The sequence below is a fragment of the Tachypleus tridentatus genome, chromosome 6 (assembly GCF_004210375.1).
Source record: "Tachypleus tridentatus isolate NWPU-2018 chromosome 6, ASM421037v1, whole genome shotgun sequence".
In the NCBI taxonomy this organism is placed as follows: domain Eukaryota; kingdom Metazoa; phylum Arthropoda; class Merostomata; order Xiphosura; family Limulidae; genus Tachypleus; species Tachypleus tridentatus.
This window is the reverse complement of record NC_134830.1, coordinates 163,705,283-163,726,548: the sequence shown is the minus strand read 5'-3', so window position 1 is coordinate 163,726,548 and position 21,266 is coordinate 163,705,283. Positions and strand designations below refer to the sequence as shown.

General features: G+C 37.6%; 1 protein-coding gene across 2 annotated transcripts in view; it reads left to right on the top strand.

Annotated features, from left to right (window-relative positions):
• LOC143254333 (uncharacterized) overlaps positions 1 to 21,266 on the top strand; it is a 105,150-nt gene that overhangs the window by 37,960 nt on the left and 45,924 nt on the right. Inside the window, exon 1 of one of the 2 annotated variants that reach the window (XM_076509343.1) lies at positions 15,110 to 15,726. The exons of the other annotated variant lie outside the window; for it this stretch is intronic. Coding sequence (XP_076365458.1) covers positions 15,626 to 15,726 — 101 coding nt within the window. The 5' untranslated portion in view covers positions 15,110 to 15,625. Of the gene's footprint in view, positions 1 to 15,109; positions 15,727 to 21,266 lie in introns of those variants that run through there. 2 annotated transcript variants of the gene reach the window in all.

Below are 21,266 nucleotides of genomic sequence, written 5' to 3'. Positions count from 1 at the left end.
ATATATCATGAACAATGCAACACATTTTAACACCATAATTAACAACAGTAAAATATGTTTCAAAACTTTAATAAGAATATTAATAATATTATTATAAGAAACATCCTGATTTTGAACTTCATATAAATTCTTAAAAGATGTATAATATTAGAAAAATGTAACATCCATTAATTTTGTTGAGATTTTGAAATGCATAACACTAATTTGGAATAACACATCGAACTAAAATCGTGATAAAAATAATTTTGTTATCAAATATTCATAAATTATCTTGACGGTCTGAATTTGAGTGTGGTTATACTTTAACGTACATACGTGTGCCTGTATACTGGAGAGATGAGACATGACCTTTAACTACACATGTTTGCCTACCAATCTCAGTGTGTTTACGTTCGTATATATACTTACCAATTCCAGTGTGTTTACGTCCATATTTAGTGATGAAAACACCAAGCTGAAATAGAAACCTAGATAAATATACTTGGATGATTAAATATATCTTTATTTTACCAATGTATGCGCAGCAGTTCAACTCTTAAAGGTAAAGGAACAGTCGACATATGAGACTCGAAACTTCAACGTTGTTTTCGTTTTGTCTTCTCTCTACTAAGTTGAAAATGTGCCGACAATTACGCTTAAAACTGCGATAAATTACTAGAAACATACACGAAAGATTATAATTAAATTTATATTTCTATAATCTGCTATTTTTCCGTGACGCATGTTTAAGCAAGCACCGTAATAATAAGGCAAATGCCTAAAAGTAATAGAAGTACAGTTGAATTGGTCTGTTTTGTTCGGGATGCGAACAATGTCTCATCAGGTTTTTGGCTAAAAGGACGGTGTCTCACCCAAATATTTTCATATAGTCTACCTTTTTATCGGGCCCGGCATGGCCAGGTGGTTGAGGCACTCGAGTCGTAATCCGAGAGTCGCTGGTTCGAACCCCCCGTCGCACCAAACATGCTCGCCCTTTTAGGCGTGGGAGCGTTATAAAGTTACGGTCAATCCCACTATTCGTTGGTAAGAGAGTACCCCAAGAAATAGATAGTTCGATGTGGCTTTGCTATAAGGAAGCACACACACACACGAATCGTGTAAAAACAAGGTAGAGCAACTGCCCATAATTGAATCATTGTTCAAAAACACTTCTTGAATATTTATAAAAATTAGAGAAATTTTGTTGGTCTACTTCATTTGATTACCACATTGAAGTCTTATAATTATAATTTTTTCATAAAATATGCATCTTATATTTTACTAAATTAATGCTAAGCTTTTCAAAACTCCGTATTTATTAATAGAATGCAACATCAAGAGTTTGCTGTGTTTTTTTACTTCTGTAGTTTTTTTGCTCCGGTCAGACATTGTCCTGGATCCATTTTATTCTGTATAAAAATACTACTGTATGTGCATACATGACTAACTTACCAGTGGCTCAGCGGTATGTCTGCGTACATACAACGCTACAATCCGGGTTTTGCTACCCGTGGTGGGCAGAGCACAGATAGCTCATTGTGTAGCTTTATGCTTAATTCAAAACTACTTCTCCATCTCACACCTTATACATCATTCTTTGTATTTCTGAAGTAGCAATGGCCGTAAAATGGCGTAATGTAATTACAAAATGGTGTAAGTGCAACTACACGTTAACGTTCCAGAACTATGTAACTCCAGGATATCGATGACGTATATTTGTGTACTGACTTCTACCAGAAGGATTTCTTAAATCTCCAGTACAAATTAGGATTGATAATAATTGGTCTTAATTATGAGTGTCAGACAAGACACTAAAAGCCTGTATGATCACTCTATCTGAGGTCATCCGTTGAGTATCCATTCTTTCGGAGGTGTTTTCGGCCGTCATCCCAAGACCACTTGATAAAAACGTTTAAGATGCCTGAACGTACAAAGTTCTGATGACACGTGATCCTCAAAGGAGAACCAATGTTATCAAGTATCCTTTCTTTCGGAGGTGTTTTCGGCCCTTATCCCAAGAATACTTGATAACATTGGTCCTCCTTTTGGGATCAGTGTCATCAGAACGTCGTACGTTCATGCATCTTAAGCGTTTTTAAGATAAAACTGGGGGGACGTTCCCAGTTTCGCCGGGCATGGCCAAGCGTGTTAAGGCGTTCGACTCGTAATCCAAGAGTCGCGGGTTCGAATCCCGGTCGCACCAACCAACCTCGCCCCTTTCAGCCGTGGGAATGTTATAATGTGACTGTCAATCCCACTATTCCTTGGTAAAAAGAGTAGCCCAAGAGTTGGCAGCTGCCTTCCCTCTAGTCTTACTCTGCTAAATTAGGGACGGCTAGCGCAGGTAGTCCTCGTGTAGCTTTGCGCGAAATTCAAAAACCAAACCAAACCTTCTTATCAATGACTATAAATTGTGGTATTATTTCATTATTACTGTCAATGCCCTGCGCTAGTATAGCGGTAAGTATTTGGATTTGTAACGCTAAAATTAGGGGTTCGATTCCCCTCGGTGGGCTCAGCAGATAACCCGATGTGACTTTGCTATAAGAAAACACACACACTACTGTCAATTTTTTTTTCACTAAAAAATAATGTCAAGCATATATTGTAGACCTATTTTAGTATATTATGTCAGAATCATTAATTTATGTTAATTTTACAGTTTACAAATAGCGTAGGATTGTTCGTAACATACAGATTTAATCTGCCCGTTTCAGTCTCTGTATTTTCAAATCTGTCTCCAAAGAATGTTTCATTTTCTAGCCATACGAAATTACTGCAACATATTTCTCATTCATGCTTGTCCATAAGAATGCGCGTCCTCTTCAAAGATTTTTTTTTTTTTCATATCCCTCTGCTCGACATCATGAACCAAAGGCGTGAACTTTTTATTCATCTCGGGGTAACATTTTCTTACCGCTGGTTCTTATCGCGTCAGGTATGTTAGAACTACGGCCCCGACAGGTCAGCCATTGAAACGTAGCCTGTTTTTCCTACAAGAGCAAGCTAACGTATATGGTCACTGCTGTAGGCTATGGTCCTGCGTGACCACGCTCCACGTCATCCAGAAACTAGAAGAAAAAAAAAAACACTTTGACTTGCTTGGTTTTGTGTATTATCCAGTGATTCAAGCAACAAAAAAGCATTGTAAGTTGCCCAAGCTGGACTCACTCGGCTTTACACCAGGGGCAGGCCTTCGGCAGATTGTGCACGGGCCACGCGCTGAGAACTTGCACGCAGCCCACGCATTCGCGCAGGGCAGTTAGCGCCAATCTTGACGTCTGGAAGTCTGGGTCGAGGTTAGTTGTTGGTATAGGAAGGGGACAGTTTGGAGTTTCTGTAAGAATAATAAAATACAACGTACCCTACAAACGGAACAAGGTGAAAATAGCCTTTCCGGAATGGAAATACTCAAAGCTCGCGCATTGTTCACATTGTAAATACAACTCATATCTCTGGTTTAGGCGACCGTCACCGATGTCCGGGAAACTAATACTAAGACAAAAAAGGTACACGCGTAGGCGTGTAATTTACATATCTTACATGAAGTTATCTAGGTTTCTCTTAAATAAGATGGAACTTATTTTGTTGGATACAGCACGTGGAGTGATACGTTTTACAACTCTGATATATAAGTCTGTTTCATTGGAGGAATGACCCGTAAGTTGAATAAAAATAATTTATGAAACTCCACGCCTTTAACTGAAACCCTGGTTTACTAGCTCATTCCGAATACTGACTAGGAAAAACTGTTCATGATAAATATTACATATATATATATATATACATTATGACCAGTCCTAGTCGAGTTTATATAATACTGCCTTGGATTTTAAGAAAAAGAAAAACATTCACAGGATGACAATGTTACTGTTAAACAATAGGATTAAGTCATAAGATAACCATGCTAGAAATGAGATTTAATCTTATCTTAAAGTTATACGAAAAGAAAAACTTCACAGGATGAAGAAGTCTTATAGCTTTATCATCCAGATGTTGTCTTAATGTTCAACAGAAAGATTAATGTTGTAAGAAGACACTGCCACATGGATTGTGGGTTCAAATATTATTTTAAGGCCTAAGATGAGGAACGAACTTGACATCAATGCACCGTATCAAGATGTCACTGTGGTATATATTATGAACGAGGTTCTTCTAGCAGCTGATTGGTGTGATTAATTAATAATATTGTTTATTTAAAAATTAATTGGGGTTAGTTGAGAGTGTTGACTCTTACGATTTCAATTTATCAGACTGGAAGGAAACTATCCAGGGACGGATCTAGGATTTGAAAGGTAGGGGTCAAAGGAATGGATACTGGAAAGTCACCCAAAGGATGGACACATCGAGAGGGAATTTTCCCCACGATGAATAATTTCTAAAGTTTGAAATCTTTCTAAGACCAATTCCTGGAACTTCCGGTTGGGTTTTTCCAATCACTGTCATCTGCAAAATTAGCAGCACCTATTCTGAATGATAAATGATTTCCGCTACCATCCAGAACGCCCTTGCCTTCAATTATGGAGCTGACGGTTAGAAAAAGAATCTTGAAATAACTCTTTGAATCAGCTTACGTTAAGCACTTTTCACCAATGGATTGGAGAGGTGGAAGGAACGTTTGAAAGTAATGCTGGAGAAAGGTGGTCCTTCATACACCCGTGATGGGTTTTAAAGCAAAAGTAATATTTTCCAAGAAAATATGGATTACACCTATCTACAACCTTTTATACATTACGGACGGTTCTCACCCTCTTTCTGTTGAGGAATACCAAAATAAATGACCCCATAAAGCAAATATATAACATATCTATCACTTACATCTTCACTTTTATAATTGTTTTGGCACCGTAAAAGGAAAGGTGTCCATATCCCTTTTATCCCTACATGTATCCGAGCCTAAACTCTATATCGTATGGTTGAAAATAGTCCAAGTAACGATGCATTGTAATATTATTTAATAAACCTCGTCATCAACAGATTGGTTTTATAGCTGTATCCTATTACACCAGAAGTTACTATACTGTGAATAGTGTACTGACAAGTTCCTGTAATATAAGTAGGGTACTTTTGTCTTTATTTCTTTGAAGATAGTCACAAAGCTACACAGTGAACTGTCTGTGCTCTGCCCACCATGAGTATCGAAACTCAGTTTCTAGCGTTGGATATCCTCAGACATACCGCTGTGCCACTGGGGGCGAATAGGGCACTGTGACAAGTTCCTCTACCATGAGTTTCTCGCTGGGACAGCGGTGAGTCTACGGATTTACAACGCTAAAATCAGGGGTTCGATACCCTTTGGTGGGCACAACAGATAACACGATGTAACTTTTCTATAAATAAAACACATATTTCCTATACTAAGAATATGGCACTGTGATAAGTTACTACACTATGAATAGGGCACTGCAATAAGTTACTATACCATGAATAGGACACTGTGACAAGTTACTATACTATGCATAATAGGGTACTATGACAAGTTCTTGTATTATGCATATAGGATACTGCGACAAGTTCCTGTACTGTAAATAGGGTGATGTGACAAGTTCGTATGCTATGAATAGGGTACTATGAAAAGTTCCTATGCTATGAATAGGGCACTGTAACAAGTTTCTTTTCTATGCATAACAGGGTACTGTGACAAGTTCCTATGCTATAAATAGAGTGCTGTGACAAGTTCCTATGTTATGAATAGGGTACTGTAACATTTTCACCCTTGTTACCCGCTAGTGGCACAGCGGTATGTCTGCGGACTTACAACGCTAAAAACTGGGTTTCGATACCCGTGGTGGGCAGAGCACAGATAGCCCATTGTGTAGCTTTGTGCTTAATTCAAAACAACAACAATCTCTCTTTCTTCCAACATATTTATCTTCTCGTCAAACTCTCTGTACCGCATGTTAAAACGATCGTAGAATAGAGGTGTATTATACTTTTCAACCTGTTCTCTTCTCGTGAGTTAGGTTTATTTCTCGGGACACAAAAGATTTGATTCTGAAAACAAATGTACATATTTGCGTTGGTAGTGAATATAAAACACACAAGTACTATAAGCTTGATTTTTACGTACCCAAATACACAGGAGAAATATGTTCATAATTTTCATTACTTGCTGTATCTGCACTTGGTTTTTCAAGCCAACTTGTTGACGTAAGCAGTCGTCACGCGCTCGTATGTTACTTTCAATCATCGCTGTGTCTAAGAGAGATTTAATTATAGTCTCCGAATTAGGTCCGACTAAAACAAACGAACATAAAATTACTGCTATCGGACTTGTCATCAGGTTTCCTAGACACTAGTCTGGTGTCTTCGATAATACAGACATATTAAGAGTCAAGATTAGACGACTAGCTTACATTAAGTTTACTTAATTTTTATCAGGTTATATTATACGTTTCCAAATTTTCACAAGTTTATTTCTTGTGATACATAGACTACTTGTTTTCTCACACAAGTCACGCTGACCGTTTAGGTAAGCAAACATTTAATTCGTTCTGAAAAAAATTAGTGGTTTGGATTTAAGTACAAAGCTACACGATGGGCTTTCTCTGCTGTGCCCACAACGGGTTCGAAACCCAGTTTCTAGTGGTGTGAGCCTGCTGTGCCACTGGGAAGGAGGGGGCATTTAATAAAAATAACTAATTTTAATTTTATTGTCTCAGTATTGTATACTATTAACTTTGTTAACATAATTCAATGATACGTGTTTACTTTTGTGGTGTATAACCTATTGACATGTCACACGACATTCTAGACGCTGAGGTCAGTTCTTTCGTTTATTTTTCCCTATGTTTGTTTTTTATCTATCTCTGAGTTGGTACTGTAAACAAGCTATTAAATAGAGCCATCGAAAATTCTAATGTGCCGAAATTTTAGCTGACTTTGTAAATAATGAATTGTCTTTTAAGTTATATTCACATTATTTTTAATCTAGGGGTGATTATGCTAGGACTTGACCTACATTTGTATAATAAACCAAGTCGACAGTGGCGCTTGAATTACGCTGTTGTCATTGGACACGTGCTAATCTGGAAGTGAAAATATTTGTTTATTACATCTTGCGAAGTATTAAAACGCATACGAGTGCACTTGGTTATATACAGTTTCACTTGTTTTAGTCTGGGAAATTAACTTCGCTGCTTGTCTCTAAAAGCTACGACCGAACCGCGCATAAGGTAATTCGCGGAGATACAATATATGGAAAAGTTATTCATAGTTTTGCCCAGCACATGTCTCTTGGGTATCTAATAGTAAGGAAACAAAACTATAATCGTGAGTAGATGTGAACAGAGTGTATATATTCGAAAATGGAAAGTTGGGTGTAAACAAAAACATATGCATATATATTTAAATTAAATATTTTTCATGTACTAAAATATATATAATAATATTATTAGCTTCTAAACTTTCATTATGAAAGTGTGGTTACAACTAATCTTAAAATTTAACAAATGTCATCAAAACCGGGAAACTTTCACTTGTTCTTGTTGAGGAGGCCCCGGCGTGGCCAGGTGGTTAAGGCACTCTATTCTTAATCCGAGGGTCGCGGGTTCGAATCCCCGGCACACCAAATATGCTCGCCCTTTCAGCCGCGGGGGCGTTATAACGTTAAGGTCAATCCCACTCTTTGTTAGTAAAATAGTAGCTCAAGAGTCGGCGGTGGGTGGTGATGACTAGCTGCCTTCCCTCTAGTCTTCCACTGCTAAATCAGGGACGGCTAGCGCAGATAGCCCTCGTGTAGCTTTGCGCGAAATTTAAAAAAAAAAAACAATCCTTGCTGAAGAAAATCGCTTCATTGTGTGTTTGTACGCAGTCCCCTGGATGGATGGCTTCACTGCACAGCTATCTTGTCACCAGGGCAAGATATCTCTTAAAATATTTTTACCGAAATATCTGATCTTTCAACTCACTTAAGTAAACTCAATCTATTACTCAAGAGGACCTCTTTCGCCATTTCATCTCGCAAGACTACTGGCGTAAAGTGTAATTCACATTCACTGAGCGCGTGGTTACGGAATAGTCCATTTTTTTACTGACCATCTGGTTTACACATTCTTTTATATGTGTTCCTAACCGCCCGGTAGGTGGTTCAATTTAATACATATTTGCCACTGTACTGTAACATTATTGGAAAATATGTATCTATCTATATCTATATATATATATATATATCCATTTTTTCCATAGACATATAACTCTTTTAACTTCATTTTAACCTAAAGATTTTAGAACTAAACGATACAATAAACTTAAATACGAATATTATTTAAACCGAGTTTATTTTAAAATTACGAACAGTGTTTGAATATTTTGACCAGGCGAGATTGTTATCATATACTTAAGTATATTATCTTTCATGCTTTTGTAAAAATGTGAGTTTTAATCGTTTGAAGATTCTCGATGGAACACTGGTAATTTTACGAACTTACAACCCTAAAAATTTCGGGTTCGATTATCTGCACTGGACACAGTAGATGGCTCAATGTGGCCTTGCGCTAAAACAAACAAACAATTCACTTGAAAACCAAAAGAGAAATACTGTTTTAAGCACACATTAAGTTGTATAGGAAAGCCGATTCGAGTGTATGTTTCCATATAGCAAAAGCCATATCTGTCTATCTGCTGAGCCCACCCCAAAGGGAATCGAATCACTGATTTTAGCGTTGTAAATTCGTAGACTTACCGCTTTACTAGCAAGAAGCGAGCTAATTCGAAAAAATGTTTAAACAGCGTTAAAATATGTATTGGGAAATTAGAAGTCTCGGCATGGCCAGGTGATTAAGGCACTCGGCTCGTAATCTGAGTGTCGCGGATTCGAATCCCCATAGCACCAAACATCCTTGCTCTTTCAGCCGTGGAGGCGTTATAATGTTACGGCCAGTCCCTCTATTCGTTGATGAAAGAGTGGCCAAAGAGTTGGCGGTGGATGATGGTAATGACTAGCTGCCTTCCCTCTAGTCTTACACTGCTAAATTAGTGACGACTAGCGCACATAGCCTTCGTGTAGCTTTGCGCGAAATTCAAAACAAACAAACTTTGAGAATTATGTCATAATTCTAAAGATGACAACCACTAATGTGTGCAGACTTTAGGGTTAATTAGAAAATAATTTGTGTGTATGTTAAATACTTAAAACCATTAAATAAAGAGTTGTATATATATATATTTATCAGTAAATCCTTTATTACAAGATGGTTAATTTAGTAACAGTGGAGGTATTTATCTTGTAATGTCTCTTTATGTAAAAACAATACTAATATTTTTCCATTGCTTGATATCAGTTGATGGAACAAGACGTAACTGTTAATATGTTACCAGTGTTTCTAGGTGCACAACTTCGCTTGTTAGTATTTGTAACACCACCAAAAATCACTACGACAGTCTTCAGACAGTTTCCAATGGAATAGAAGTGAGGTAAGATACAGCCATACAACATGCTGTGATGCTAGCTTCTCTTGCAGTGGAAGTCGGATACAGCCATACAGTATGCTCAGTTCTTTTCAGCCACAAACAGCCATACAGCTGCTGTGAAGTTTAGTTTCCTCTGCTCAACTCTTTTCAAAAGCTCATCCAATTGAGATGGAAACTCAACATTTACTGTGCAAAGTCTTTCTCTTTGTCTCGTGTTTTGAACAGTTTTGTAAATAATGCATTGTACAGTGCGTAACCAATGGAAGCATTTAGTAGTCAGGCTTGTAACGTAACTGGACCCTTTAGAGACAAAACAGCACACCTGACAAGATGTAGATGCACTTCGTAGTTGAATCTGCAACTTTGTTTCATCGTTTCCACATAAGTTTTGTACCTTTCGACTTTCAAGACGCAAATTCTTCTGTAGAACACAGAGCCAAGTCTTGCCACAAACCAATGTCCGCACATGGACAACAATCACTAAGAGTTACAATGCCGTAGTTCACAGAGAACCATTCCAAATAACCCTCTTCTCTCCACTTACTGTATTGAAACACAGTTTTCCCATCAACATGGCCATTTGCTGCTGTTTATGATGGGCATTATGCTAAGAAACATCCCATGTTGTGTTTTGATGACGCTGCAGCCCCATTCTTGGATTGCTGTTAAATTGGGTCCTAGCGTTGCTTCTTATGCTTATAGAAGATTAATATAAATATAATGTCTTCCTCTTTGTTTTTGGATTGTTGATGTATATTTGTTGCAGGTTTTAATAAAACACGAATTTCCGAAAAAGGAAAACAAGAAATGGAGTAATTCAACATCCAAGATGATGTAAGGATTTTATATTTAATCATCAGCACAATAAAAATAATAAATTCACACTTTTCACGATACGTAAGCTAACTATTTAGTTAACTGTTGGGAAACTGTGATGCCACGGGAAATGCTTCTCCTGATGTTGGTTTTCTCAGCATTGTCGTGTATAACACCTTCCAAACTTCCTTCATGTGGTACTTTAAGAATTGGGATTTGCGTTGTTACTAATGACCCTATTTATATTAAGCTGAACTAATGACTGTAGCTGGTATTTGTGTCACATAGAAAGCCCGTTACACCACAAGTGTTTTTTGGTTGTTGTTTTTTAATGTATTTTTAACACGCACTTAGGCATAGCGAAACGTGTAATTGACTATATATACGATTATCCCAGGCATGACTGTGGTAGATATTGAATTAAAATAATGCTGTTTTTTTTTTTTTCTTGCTTTCTTTTCGTATCTAAGTAAATAAGCTTCTCTTTCAAGGTCATTCTCGAAAAGTTAACTAGTTCCAGGAAGGTTATTTTGCTCTCGGAACGAAGGGCTTCCATGAATAGGCCATTAGAAGCGACCATAGAAATGATTTATTAACGTGCATTGTTGCTATTGTGTACGAGCGTCAAGCTTCTAGCAACGAGCGTAGAGGGGTCAATGAACTGTTACACAGTTATCAACCGAAGTACGTTAGTCGAGACCGTTTAGATAAACTGTCGGTCAACATATGTATACTTTATACAACAGGAATGACGAAATACAGTAAACCAAAATACAACTGGTGGATATTTTATTATAAGGAACAAAGGATATGATAAAAAAAAAATTAGATCAGTTATACAAAGCATGCGAGGAATAGGCTTAGTTGTCAATGGAAGTTTACGTAGAGTGGCTTCAAATAAGATGGTTCGGTAAAAAACAAACGAACATGTAAAGATATGTACGTATGTACACAAATGTATGAAAAATCTTTATTTAAGAATTATAAACAAATATGGCGGAGATACAGTGCCTATCCAGTGAACTGACGAACTGCTGCACATGCGATGTTAATGGATGGATATACTACAGATCTATAGACGTGCAAGGTTTCTAGAATATATAACTAAATATATAAACAGCTCTTTCTATTTACAAAAAAACGTACGTAACTCTTTGCGCACAATTTTTGTTTTATTGTTTAGAAGAAATTTACAGACGGTAAGGTGCGGAAGTGACAAATGATAACACTTTGGTTCTAATCCACGTAATAACGGTTTGTTCGCATGAAGAGAGTGTTAGCACGTGTTCACCTTAGTTCTAATCCACGTAATAACGTGTTTGCTCACTTTGTAATCCACGTAATAACGGTTTGTTTGAGAGTGTTAACAGTGTTCTAATCCACGTAATAACGGTTTGATTGTATGAAGAGAGTGTTAACACGTACTCACTTTGGTTCTAATCCACGTAATAACGGTTTGTTTGTTCTAATGTAATAACGAGAGTGTTAACACGTGCTCACTTTGGTTCTAATCCACGTAATAACGGTTTGTTTGTATGAAGAGAGTGTTAACACGTGCTCACTTTGGTTCTAATCCACGTAATAACGGTTTGTTTGCATGAAGAGAGTGTTAACACGTGCTCACTTTGGTTCTAATCCACGTAATAACGATTTGTTTGTATGTGGAGAGTGGTAACACGTGCTCACTTTGGTTCTAATCCACGTAATAACGGTTTGTTTGTATGAAGAGAGTGTTAACACGTGCTCACTTTGGTTCTAATCCACGTAATAACGGTTTGTTTGTATGAAGAGACTGTTAGCACGTGTTCACCTTAGTTCTAATCCACGTAATAACGGTTTGTTTGTATGTGGAGACTGTTAGCACGTGTTCACCTTAGTTCTAATCCACGTAATAACGGTTTGTTTGTATGAAGAGAGTGTTAGCACGTGTTCACCGTAGTTCTAATCCACGTAATAACGGTTTGTTTGTATGTGGAGAGTGGTAACACATGCTTACTTTGGTTCTAATCCACATAATAACGGTTTGTTTGTATGTGGCGAGTGATAACATTACAAAAACTCATTCGTGGTTATTACGCCTACTTTCAACACAACCTAGACAGCTAATAAACAATGTTTACTTTTGATGAAAGACATTTTGAAAAGAGCGTTGTAGCGACATCCAGTTGTTTTATTTATGTCAATACCACTTGCTGAAATATAATACAAAGACAGGGAATAAAAAACCCAACAAAACATTAATTTTAAGCTTTCTCTGTAAAATACGAGAAATTGAAAATTGAGAATAACTAATTTGTTCACGAGTTTGACTCGTTTGATGATTTTTAGTCGAAATATCGTATTAATACTGTGAGTATTTTTAGCCTAAATATCTTATTAATACTGTGACTATTTTTAGCCTAAATATCTTATTAATACTCTGACTATTTTTAGCCTAAATATCTTATTAATACTCTGACTATTTTTAGCCTAAATATCTTATTAATACTGTGACTATTTTTAGACTAAATATCTTATTAATACTGTGACTATTTTTAGCCTAAATATCTTATTAATACTGTGACTATTTATAGCCTAAATATCTTATTAATACTGTGACTAAATTTAGCCTAAATATCTTATTAATACTGTGACTATTTTTAGGCCAAATATCTTATTTCAATGCAATGATGGTTTTAGCCTAAATATCTTATTAATGATCACAGCATTTTTTTAGGCTAAATATCTTATTAACACAGTGATGGTTTTAGCCTAAATATCTTATTAACACAGTGATGGTTTTTAGCCTAAGTATCTTATTAATAATACTGTGGTTTTTCACTAAGTTTTTAACCAATGTTTATCAGTCTAATGACACACTTATTCAAATACATTTATCTACACACACACACACACAAACCTGTTTCTTGAACTCAGCGACATCATCACAGATGTGTTCTTTATGTATGTAATGAAAATAAATTGTTATCGTATGGAAACAACTTGAACCAAAGTATCAACAAAACTCCGTGAGTTTGAAAGATAACCTAAACAAGTAAATTTGAAGATTCTATGAAATTTAAGCCTTCCCACAGACTGAAAGGTCTTCAGTTACATAATATAATAAGTTACTTTCCGAACATTAGCTATTAATTACTTGTAACTTTGTTTCCATATGCATACATTACTTGTGTTATTTCTGTGTTTTATGTTATAGAATTTTCATTTTGCCCTTCCCAGATATACCCGAAGCGTGACGTGTAATGAAACCGGTTGATAAAATAAACTTTCTGTTTCCATTATATTATGGTACTTTACTATGTAACTTCATCTTTATTATTTTCGATATATATATACACAAACATGGAGTTGTCTAAAACCTTTGACCATGGAGCACTATGGCACAAATAGTTATTAAACGTACCGCCTCGATTGGACTGACTTCCTCACAGTTTTCTCGTTGTATTAATCAGTTTTGTATCTCATATGTGCTTTATTTATCATATTCTTATGACATACACTCATTTTCGGTTTATTGATTAGGTTCGAATACCTCTCAATCAGTCCCTCGCTGGTACAGCGATAAGTCTACGGATTTACAACTCTATAAATAGGGGTTCGATTCCCCTCGGTTGACTCAGCAGGTAGCCCGATGTTGCTTTGTTATAAGAAAACACACACATCTCTCAGTTACGTTAACTCAACTCGAACCTACTGAGTTAATACATTCAACTTGTGATTTAAATGTCTTTTACTCACAGTCGGGTTAGGGTAGAAAATAAAATATTAAGAAAATAGGAGCTTTTATTAATTAGTTTTGCGAAACTGAAAATTCATTAAAAAATTCTGTAACTGACAAAAGCATATCTCAGGTGTCGTAATGTTTGTAACGTCTTTTACGTCGCGTGGCTCGTGGTGCGTGCTCGGCGTTTGACCTTGACTGGTAATCTCATGATATACCAATGTTTACGAATATTACTCTGGCTGTGTCATGGCTTAATCTACAATGATAGAGTTAGCTGAAATAGAGGGGAAAATGGCGGCCTTACATAATACTAAATACATAACGTCGAGGGACAGCAAACACTTTAAAAATATATTGGTGCGTGAACAAGTGTGACTTGTCGTTTGTGTGAGCATGTACATGTTATAACTTCGCATTGTTTCGCACTTTACAATTGTAATAATAACAATATTTGAATAAGCACAACTTCTGATCAGAATAAATTGTTTAGTTGTTACATTGTTGCACCACCTATCGTTTAACAACAATTTGTTTCTGAATGGCCGCATTATGAGAAATTATATATGGTGCTTTGGAGTCCTACGCTATTAATATGTCAAAATTACCAACACGTTTAAAGCTAATAGTACCAGTACCTACCTGTAGGTTGATTGAGAATAGATAGTAGAAATTTTAAAGGTTTAATTATTTGAGTATTGACTCCTGACATGCGCGGGGAATTATGGAAACAATTTGGGTTTATACGTGTGCGGGTCGGATGTATTTAGTCTTTCGAATGTTCCAAACGATATAGCAGTCCACCAGTTCTCTCATTGAAATAAATATAAAACTGAATTAAAATTAGGCACGACTTAATAAACGATAACGTGGAGGTATCAGACAGTCCCCAACAGATGTTAAGATAGAACGTTTCTGTTGGAGACACGAGAAGAAAAAAAATCTATATCCTAGTCTCAGCATTTCCAGCAGAACTGATCGATAAGGTTCAAGGTCGTCAGCTGATGTTTCTAGTTTTATAACATTTCATTCTACAGTTCAATGACATGGATTGACCAAGTTTCGTTCCTCGTTAGAGGGCGCTTTAACCACCCACTCCCCTCTTTTCTACCCTCCACCTGCTGGAGGTTTGAAAAACCTCTGTAGAACGGCGTAGCCAACAAAATTACAGCGTTCATCAGAGTGTCCAAACTTGTATTCTATAAGCAGACGGTATCACTACTCGTATTAAATCTTCGACATTTAACGAGCAGAGGGAACCAACTGGTTTAAAAAGAAATTATTCTAATTTGTTACACACTGCTCTCCTTGGGTATTACTTAACACATTCCATGACATTCACTTGGAGCCGAATCTGTTTGAAATAATTTTGCTGTTGTAGAATTAGTATTATACCGAAAACAACGAGAACTGATACGCACGGAACTGCGCAAGTCTCGGCTCGTCAATTTCACCCCTGCGCCGCCAGAGTGGTTGTAACCAACTCTTTCTACCATATGTAACTCTGATAAAACAAACGCTTCGGTCGGTATGAAAGGGAACAGGAGGTAACAACAGCACAGTGTGCCTATTGAGAGAGGGGGTTTATATGAGTTTATTTCTACGGATGGTAAAGCACATATTAACGCCGGTTACAGATCTTTACTAGCGGAGTCTTTTTAGCAAAGAAGTAAAACCGTTGAGATTTTACGGTTAGCAATGATTATTTCAAAAGATCTCTTCGCTTTGGGTGACGAATACTTCACGATGCCCCGACGGGAAAAGTATGAGATTGAACCAGCTACTGCTCCTGAAAACAGGTAAAAACGGAACGTCTACTCGAATATTATATATACGAACTTGGTTATAATGTTTTCAAGGGTAATATATCCAGTTTGAGAATAATTCCACGATACTTTAATCTCGGTGCAATTCATGTTTTCTCTTTCTTTGTGATGCGTGTCAATACAGCACGGAAATAAATGCAATAGACTTGGTAGCTGATGTTAAATCGAAGTCAAAACTGAAAATAGTGGTAAAGCTGAAATTAAGTCTTTTGTACAAGACCTCGTAAGCTAAGTGTTTGTAGTGCCTGCTATGGTATCCATCAGCTATATATATATATATATATTTATATTTTGTAGTCACTATCAGATAAATGTATGTAGTCCTTATTGTATATATACATGTGTTTGTGTGTCTGTCTGTCTGTAGTCACTATCAGTTAAGAGTTTGCAATCCCTGGTAGTAAGTATTGAATTTGCTGTCAGCTAAGAATATAGTCCCTGTCAGTTAAGAGTCTGTGGTTCCTTCCAGCTATGTTTGTAGCCCCTGTAATCCATGTTCTAATCATCATCTCCTACGTTTATAGCCCTTGTTATCTAAGTTATGATCACACACTGTTCAGTTTCCAGTCCCTATCAGCTATTCTTATTTTTACTGTTAACTGTATTTGTGGTACATTTTAGTTAAGATATTATTTTCCCGGTAGCCATGTTTACAGACAAGATAAAATTTCTGTCTGCTAAGTTTACAGCCCTCGTCAGATAAGCTACTATCACTGTCCGCTAAGTTTAGAGCCCTCGTCAGATGAGTTACTATCACTGTCCGCTAAGTTTAGAGCCCTCGTCAGATGAGTTACTATCACTGTCTGCTAAGTTTACAGCCCTCGTCAGATAAGCTACTATCACTGTCCGCTAAGTTTACAGCCCTCGTCAGATAAGCTACTATCACTGTCCACTAAGTTTACAGCCCTCGTCAGATAAGTTACTATCACTGTCCGCTAAGTTTACAGCCCTCGTCAGATAGTTACTGTCACTGTCCGCTAAGTTCACACAGTATTCGTCAAATAAATTATTATCAGATAAGTTATCTCTGACCGCTATGTTTACATCCCTCGTCAGATGAGTTACTATCATTGTCCGCTAAGTTTACAGCCCTCGTCAGATAAGTTACTATCACTGTCTGCTAAGTTTACAGCCCTCGTCACATAAGCTACTATCACTGTCCGCTAAGTTTAGAGCTCTCGTCAGATGAGTTACTATCACTGTCCGCTAAGTTTACAACCCTCGTCAGATAAGCTACTATCACTGTCCGCTAAGTTTACAGCCCTCGTCAGATACGTTACTGTCACTGTCCGCTAAGTTCACACAGTATTCGTCAAATAAATTATTATCAGAGAAGTTACTGTCACTGTACGCTAAGTTCACACAGTATTCGTCAAATAAATTATTATCAGATAAGTTATCACTGTCCGCTAAGTTTACAACCCTCGTCAGATAAGCTACTATCACTGTCCGCTAAGTTTAGAGCCCTCGTCAGATGAGTTACTATCACTGTCCGCTAAGTTTACAGCCCTCGTCAGATAAGCTACTATCACTGTCCGCTAAGTTTAGAGCCCTCGTCAGATGAGTTACTATCACTGTCTGCTACGTTTACAGCCCTCGTCAGATAAGCTACTATCACTGTCCGCTAAGTTTACAGCCCTCGTCAGATAAGCTACTATCACTGTCCACTAAGTTTACAGCCCTCGTCAGATAAGTTACTATCACTGTCCGCTAAGTTTACAGCCCTCGTCAGATAAGTTACTGTCACTGTCCGCTAAGTTCACACAGTATTCGTCAAATAAATTATTATCAGATAAGTTATCACTGACCGCTAAGTTTACATCCCTCGTCAGATGAGTTACTATCACTGTCCGCTAAGTTTACAGCCCTCGTCAGATAAGTTACTATCACTGTCTGCTAAGTTTACAGCCCTCGTCGGATAAGTTACTATCACTGTCTGCTAAGTTTACAGCCCTCGTCAGATGAGTTACTATCACTGTCTCGCTAAGTTTACAGCCCTCTAAGTCGTATTCGATAGTTAGTTACGCTAAGTTCACAGTATTCGTCAAATAAATTATTATCAGATAAGTTATCACTGTCCGCTAAGTTTACATCCCTCGTCAGATGAGTTACTATCACTGTCCGCTAAGTTTACAGCCCTCGTCAGATAAGCTACTATCACTGTCCGCTAAGTTTACAGCCCTCGTCAGATAAGTTACTATCACTGTCTGCTAAGTTTACAGCCCTCGTCAGATAAGTTACTGTCACTGTCCGCTAAGTTCACACAGTATTCGTCAAATAAATTATTATCAGATAAGTTATCACTGTCCGCTAAGTTTACATCCCTCGTCAGATGAGTTACTATCACTGTCCGCTAAGTTTACAGCCCTCGTCAGATAAGTTACTATCACTGTCTGCTAAGTTCACACAGTATTCGTCAAATAAATTATTATCAGAGAAGTTACTGTCACTGTACGCTAAGTTCACACAGTATTCGTCAAATAAATTATTATCAGATAAGTTATCACTGTCCGCTAAGTTTACATCCCTCGTCAGATGAGTTACTATCACTGTCCGCTAAGTTTACAGCCCTCGTCAGATAAGCTACTATCACTGTCCGCTAAGTTTACAGCCCTCGTCAGATAAGTTACTATCACTGTCTGCTAAGTTTACAGCCCTCGTCAGATAAGTTACTGTCACTGTCCGCTAAGTTCACACAGTATTCGTCAAATAAATTATTACAGATGTCACTGCTAAGTTTACATCCCTCGTCAGATGAGTTACTATCACTGTCTGCTAAGTTTACAGCCCTCGTCAGATGAGTTACTATCACTGTACTATCACTGTCCGCTAAGTTTACAGCCCTCGTCAGATGAGTTACTATCACTGTCTGCTAAGTTTACAGCCCTCATCAGATGAGTTACTATCACTGTCTGCTAAGTTTACAGCCCTCGTCAGATGAGTTACTATCACTGTCTGCTAAGTTTACAGCCCTCGTCAGATGAGTTACTATCACTGTCTGCTAAGTTTACAGCCCTCGTCAGATGAGTTACTATCACTGTCTGCTAAGTTTACAGCCCTCGTCAGATGAGTTACTATCACTGTCTGCTAAGTTTACAGCCCTCGTCAGATGAGTTACTATCACTGTCTGCTAAGTTTACAGCCCTCGTCAGATGAGTTACTATCACTGTCCGCTAAGTTCACACAGTCGTCGTTAAATAAATTATTATCAGATAAGTTATCACTGTCCGTTAAGTTTGCGGTCCTTTTCAGATAAGATTACCGTCTGCTAAGTTTGAGGTCCTAAGTTAAGGCCGCTGTCTTAGATATATTCGACAGTGAACAACACTGGGTTTTCAACGCGTTTTAATAGTTCAAATTACTTAGTTATTTTTATTGTTGAATAATTTTTATTATTATGAAATAGGATAAAAATATGCGAAATGGCAAAACCCATTAGAGTTGAATGTCGGCATAGTTGTTTTGACAAAAATTATGTTTTCAAATATTATAATAATTAAGTGACAAGTAATTAGGAGCCTCCTTTGCGGTAACTAGAAATTCAACATAAGGTAAACTAAACCGCCACTTATAAAATAGAAATTAAACAGTCAACATATCATTTTTTACCCTCACACTTCTTTATATGTTGTCTCTTGACTTGACAAGGGTAGAGGTTAATACGGAAAACTGGTGAAGAAAAATTACAAAACAGGTGTTAAAATCATAAACCATCAATTTGAGGGCATTTCAAGTATGCTCTTCATTGTGCTTGTTTGTTTGTTTTGGAATTTCGCACAAAGCTACTCGAGGGCTATCTGTGCTAGCCGTCCCTAATTTTGCAGTGTAAGACTAGAGGGAAGGCAGCTAGTCATCACCACCCACCGCCAACTCTTGGGCTACTCTTTTACCAACGAATAGTGGGATTGACCGTCACATTATACGCCCCCACGGCTGGGAGGGCGAGTATGTTTAGCGCGACGCGGGCGTGAACCCGCGACCCTCAGATTACGAGTCGCACGCCTTACGCGCTTGGCCATGCCAGGCCCCTCTTCATTGTGAGATGAAGGCTTGTATGGAGGCTCCAAAGGGCAGTTTATGTAAAAATTTGAAATGCTTATAGCAAAGAGAACATACGTAGAATATTTCTGTGACGTCGAAAGTGTAGAGGTCAGCTTGGCATGTGCAGTGCCCACCACGGGTATCTAACCTCAGTTTTTAGCATTATAAGACTTCGGACTTACCGCTGAGCCGCTTGGTGGAGGGACTGATATGTAACGTTATTGAAAGAAAAAAAACTCTTTTCATTTCTTCCCAAAAGTAGCAGTGTCTCTTTGAAACTGATGTATCTAAAAAGAGTGCCTTGTAAATACAATTACAACATTCCCTTATAGTTTATTGTAATGTTTTATTGTCTTCTCTTTTTCAAACCACACCCCCTAGATCTTTCAAAAATGACGCCGCCTTTGGTTACAAAACTCCAAAAATAGGAATGTAAGTTCTTCCATCAACACGACATCCTGGCTACGAGCTAAAGATAAATTTAACAGTTTCATTTCAGGCTATACTGAAATAACGACGTGTTTGGCTATTTCATAAGGGCTTATCCTGTAGGGGGGAAAAAAAACACACTTTAAATTATTTGTGAGTGTGTCATGGAGCAAAAACTCTTACTGATTCGCTCTGTGATATAATAAGTTGTGGTAACCATTCCAGAATGGTTAACAGCAGTTGAGCTATTCCAGAGCTCAAACATTTCCTGTCTTTCTTCATCTGTAAGCGTTTTTAACTACGAGTAGGAACTTCATACGATTATGTGTTATTGTGGTTAGGTAGATAGTGATTGCCAACACCCAACTGTGGGACTCGTAATCTGAGGGTCGCGGGTTCGCATCCCCGTCGCGCCAAACATACACGTCCTTTCAGCCGTGGGGGCGTTATAATGTGACGGTCAATCTCACTATTCGTTGGTAAAAGAGTAGCCCAAGAGTTGGCGGTGGGTGGTGATGACTAGCTGCCTTCCCTCTAGTCTTACACTGCTAAATTAGGGACGGCTAGCACAGATAGCCCTCGAGTAGCTTTGTACGAAATTCAAAAACAAACAAACCAACACCTAAGTAAATCACTATATATATGTGTGTGTGTGTGTATATATATATATATAGTTGTTATTATTCAGATATATCGAGTCTATTCTTAATACGCGCGCGCTTGTAATTATTCGCTTATAAGGATTATAAAGATATATTCGAGTGGTTAGACCCGTGATTTGGTTGGGTGGTGGTAAATCAGTCCGATAAAATTGCTGGCCCACAAAACACAAATTGCTGTGTGAAGTTCACACTTGTGCTAGTTAATAAACATTATGAGTGAAAGAAAAGAGACGAGAAGGGCTTGTTCTCGTAGATAGATGTCGCTGAAGTTTTGTTTATTTTGGTTAATCTTGTCGTAACTACAAGTTGGAAATGAAAGTCGCGCGGCCGTTTCTGGTCTTATTTTAAAACGAAAACGCGATGGTCAGGAACGTTTGGAAT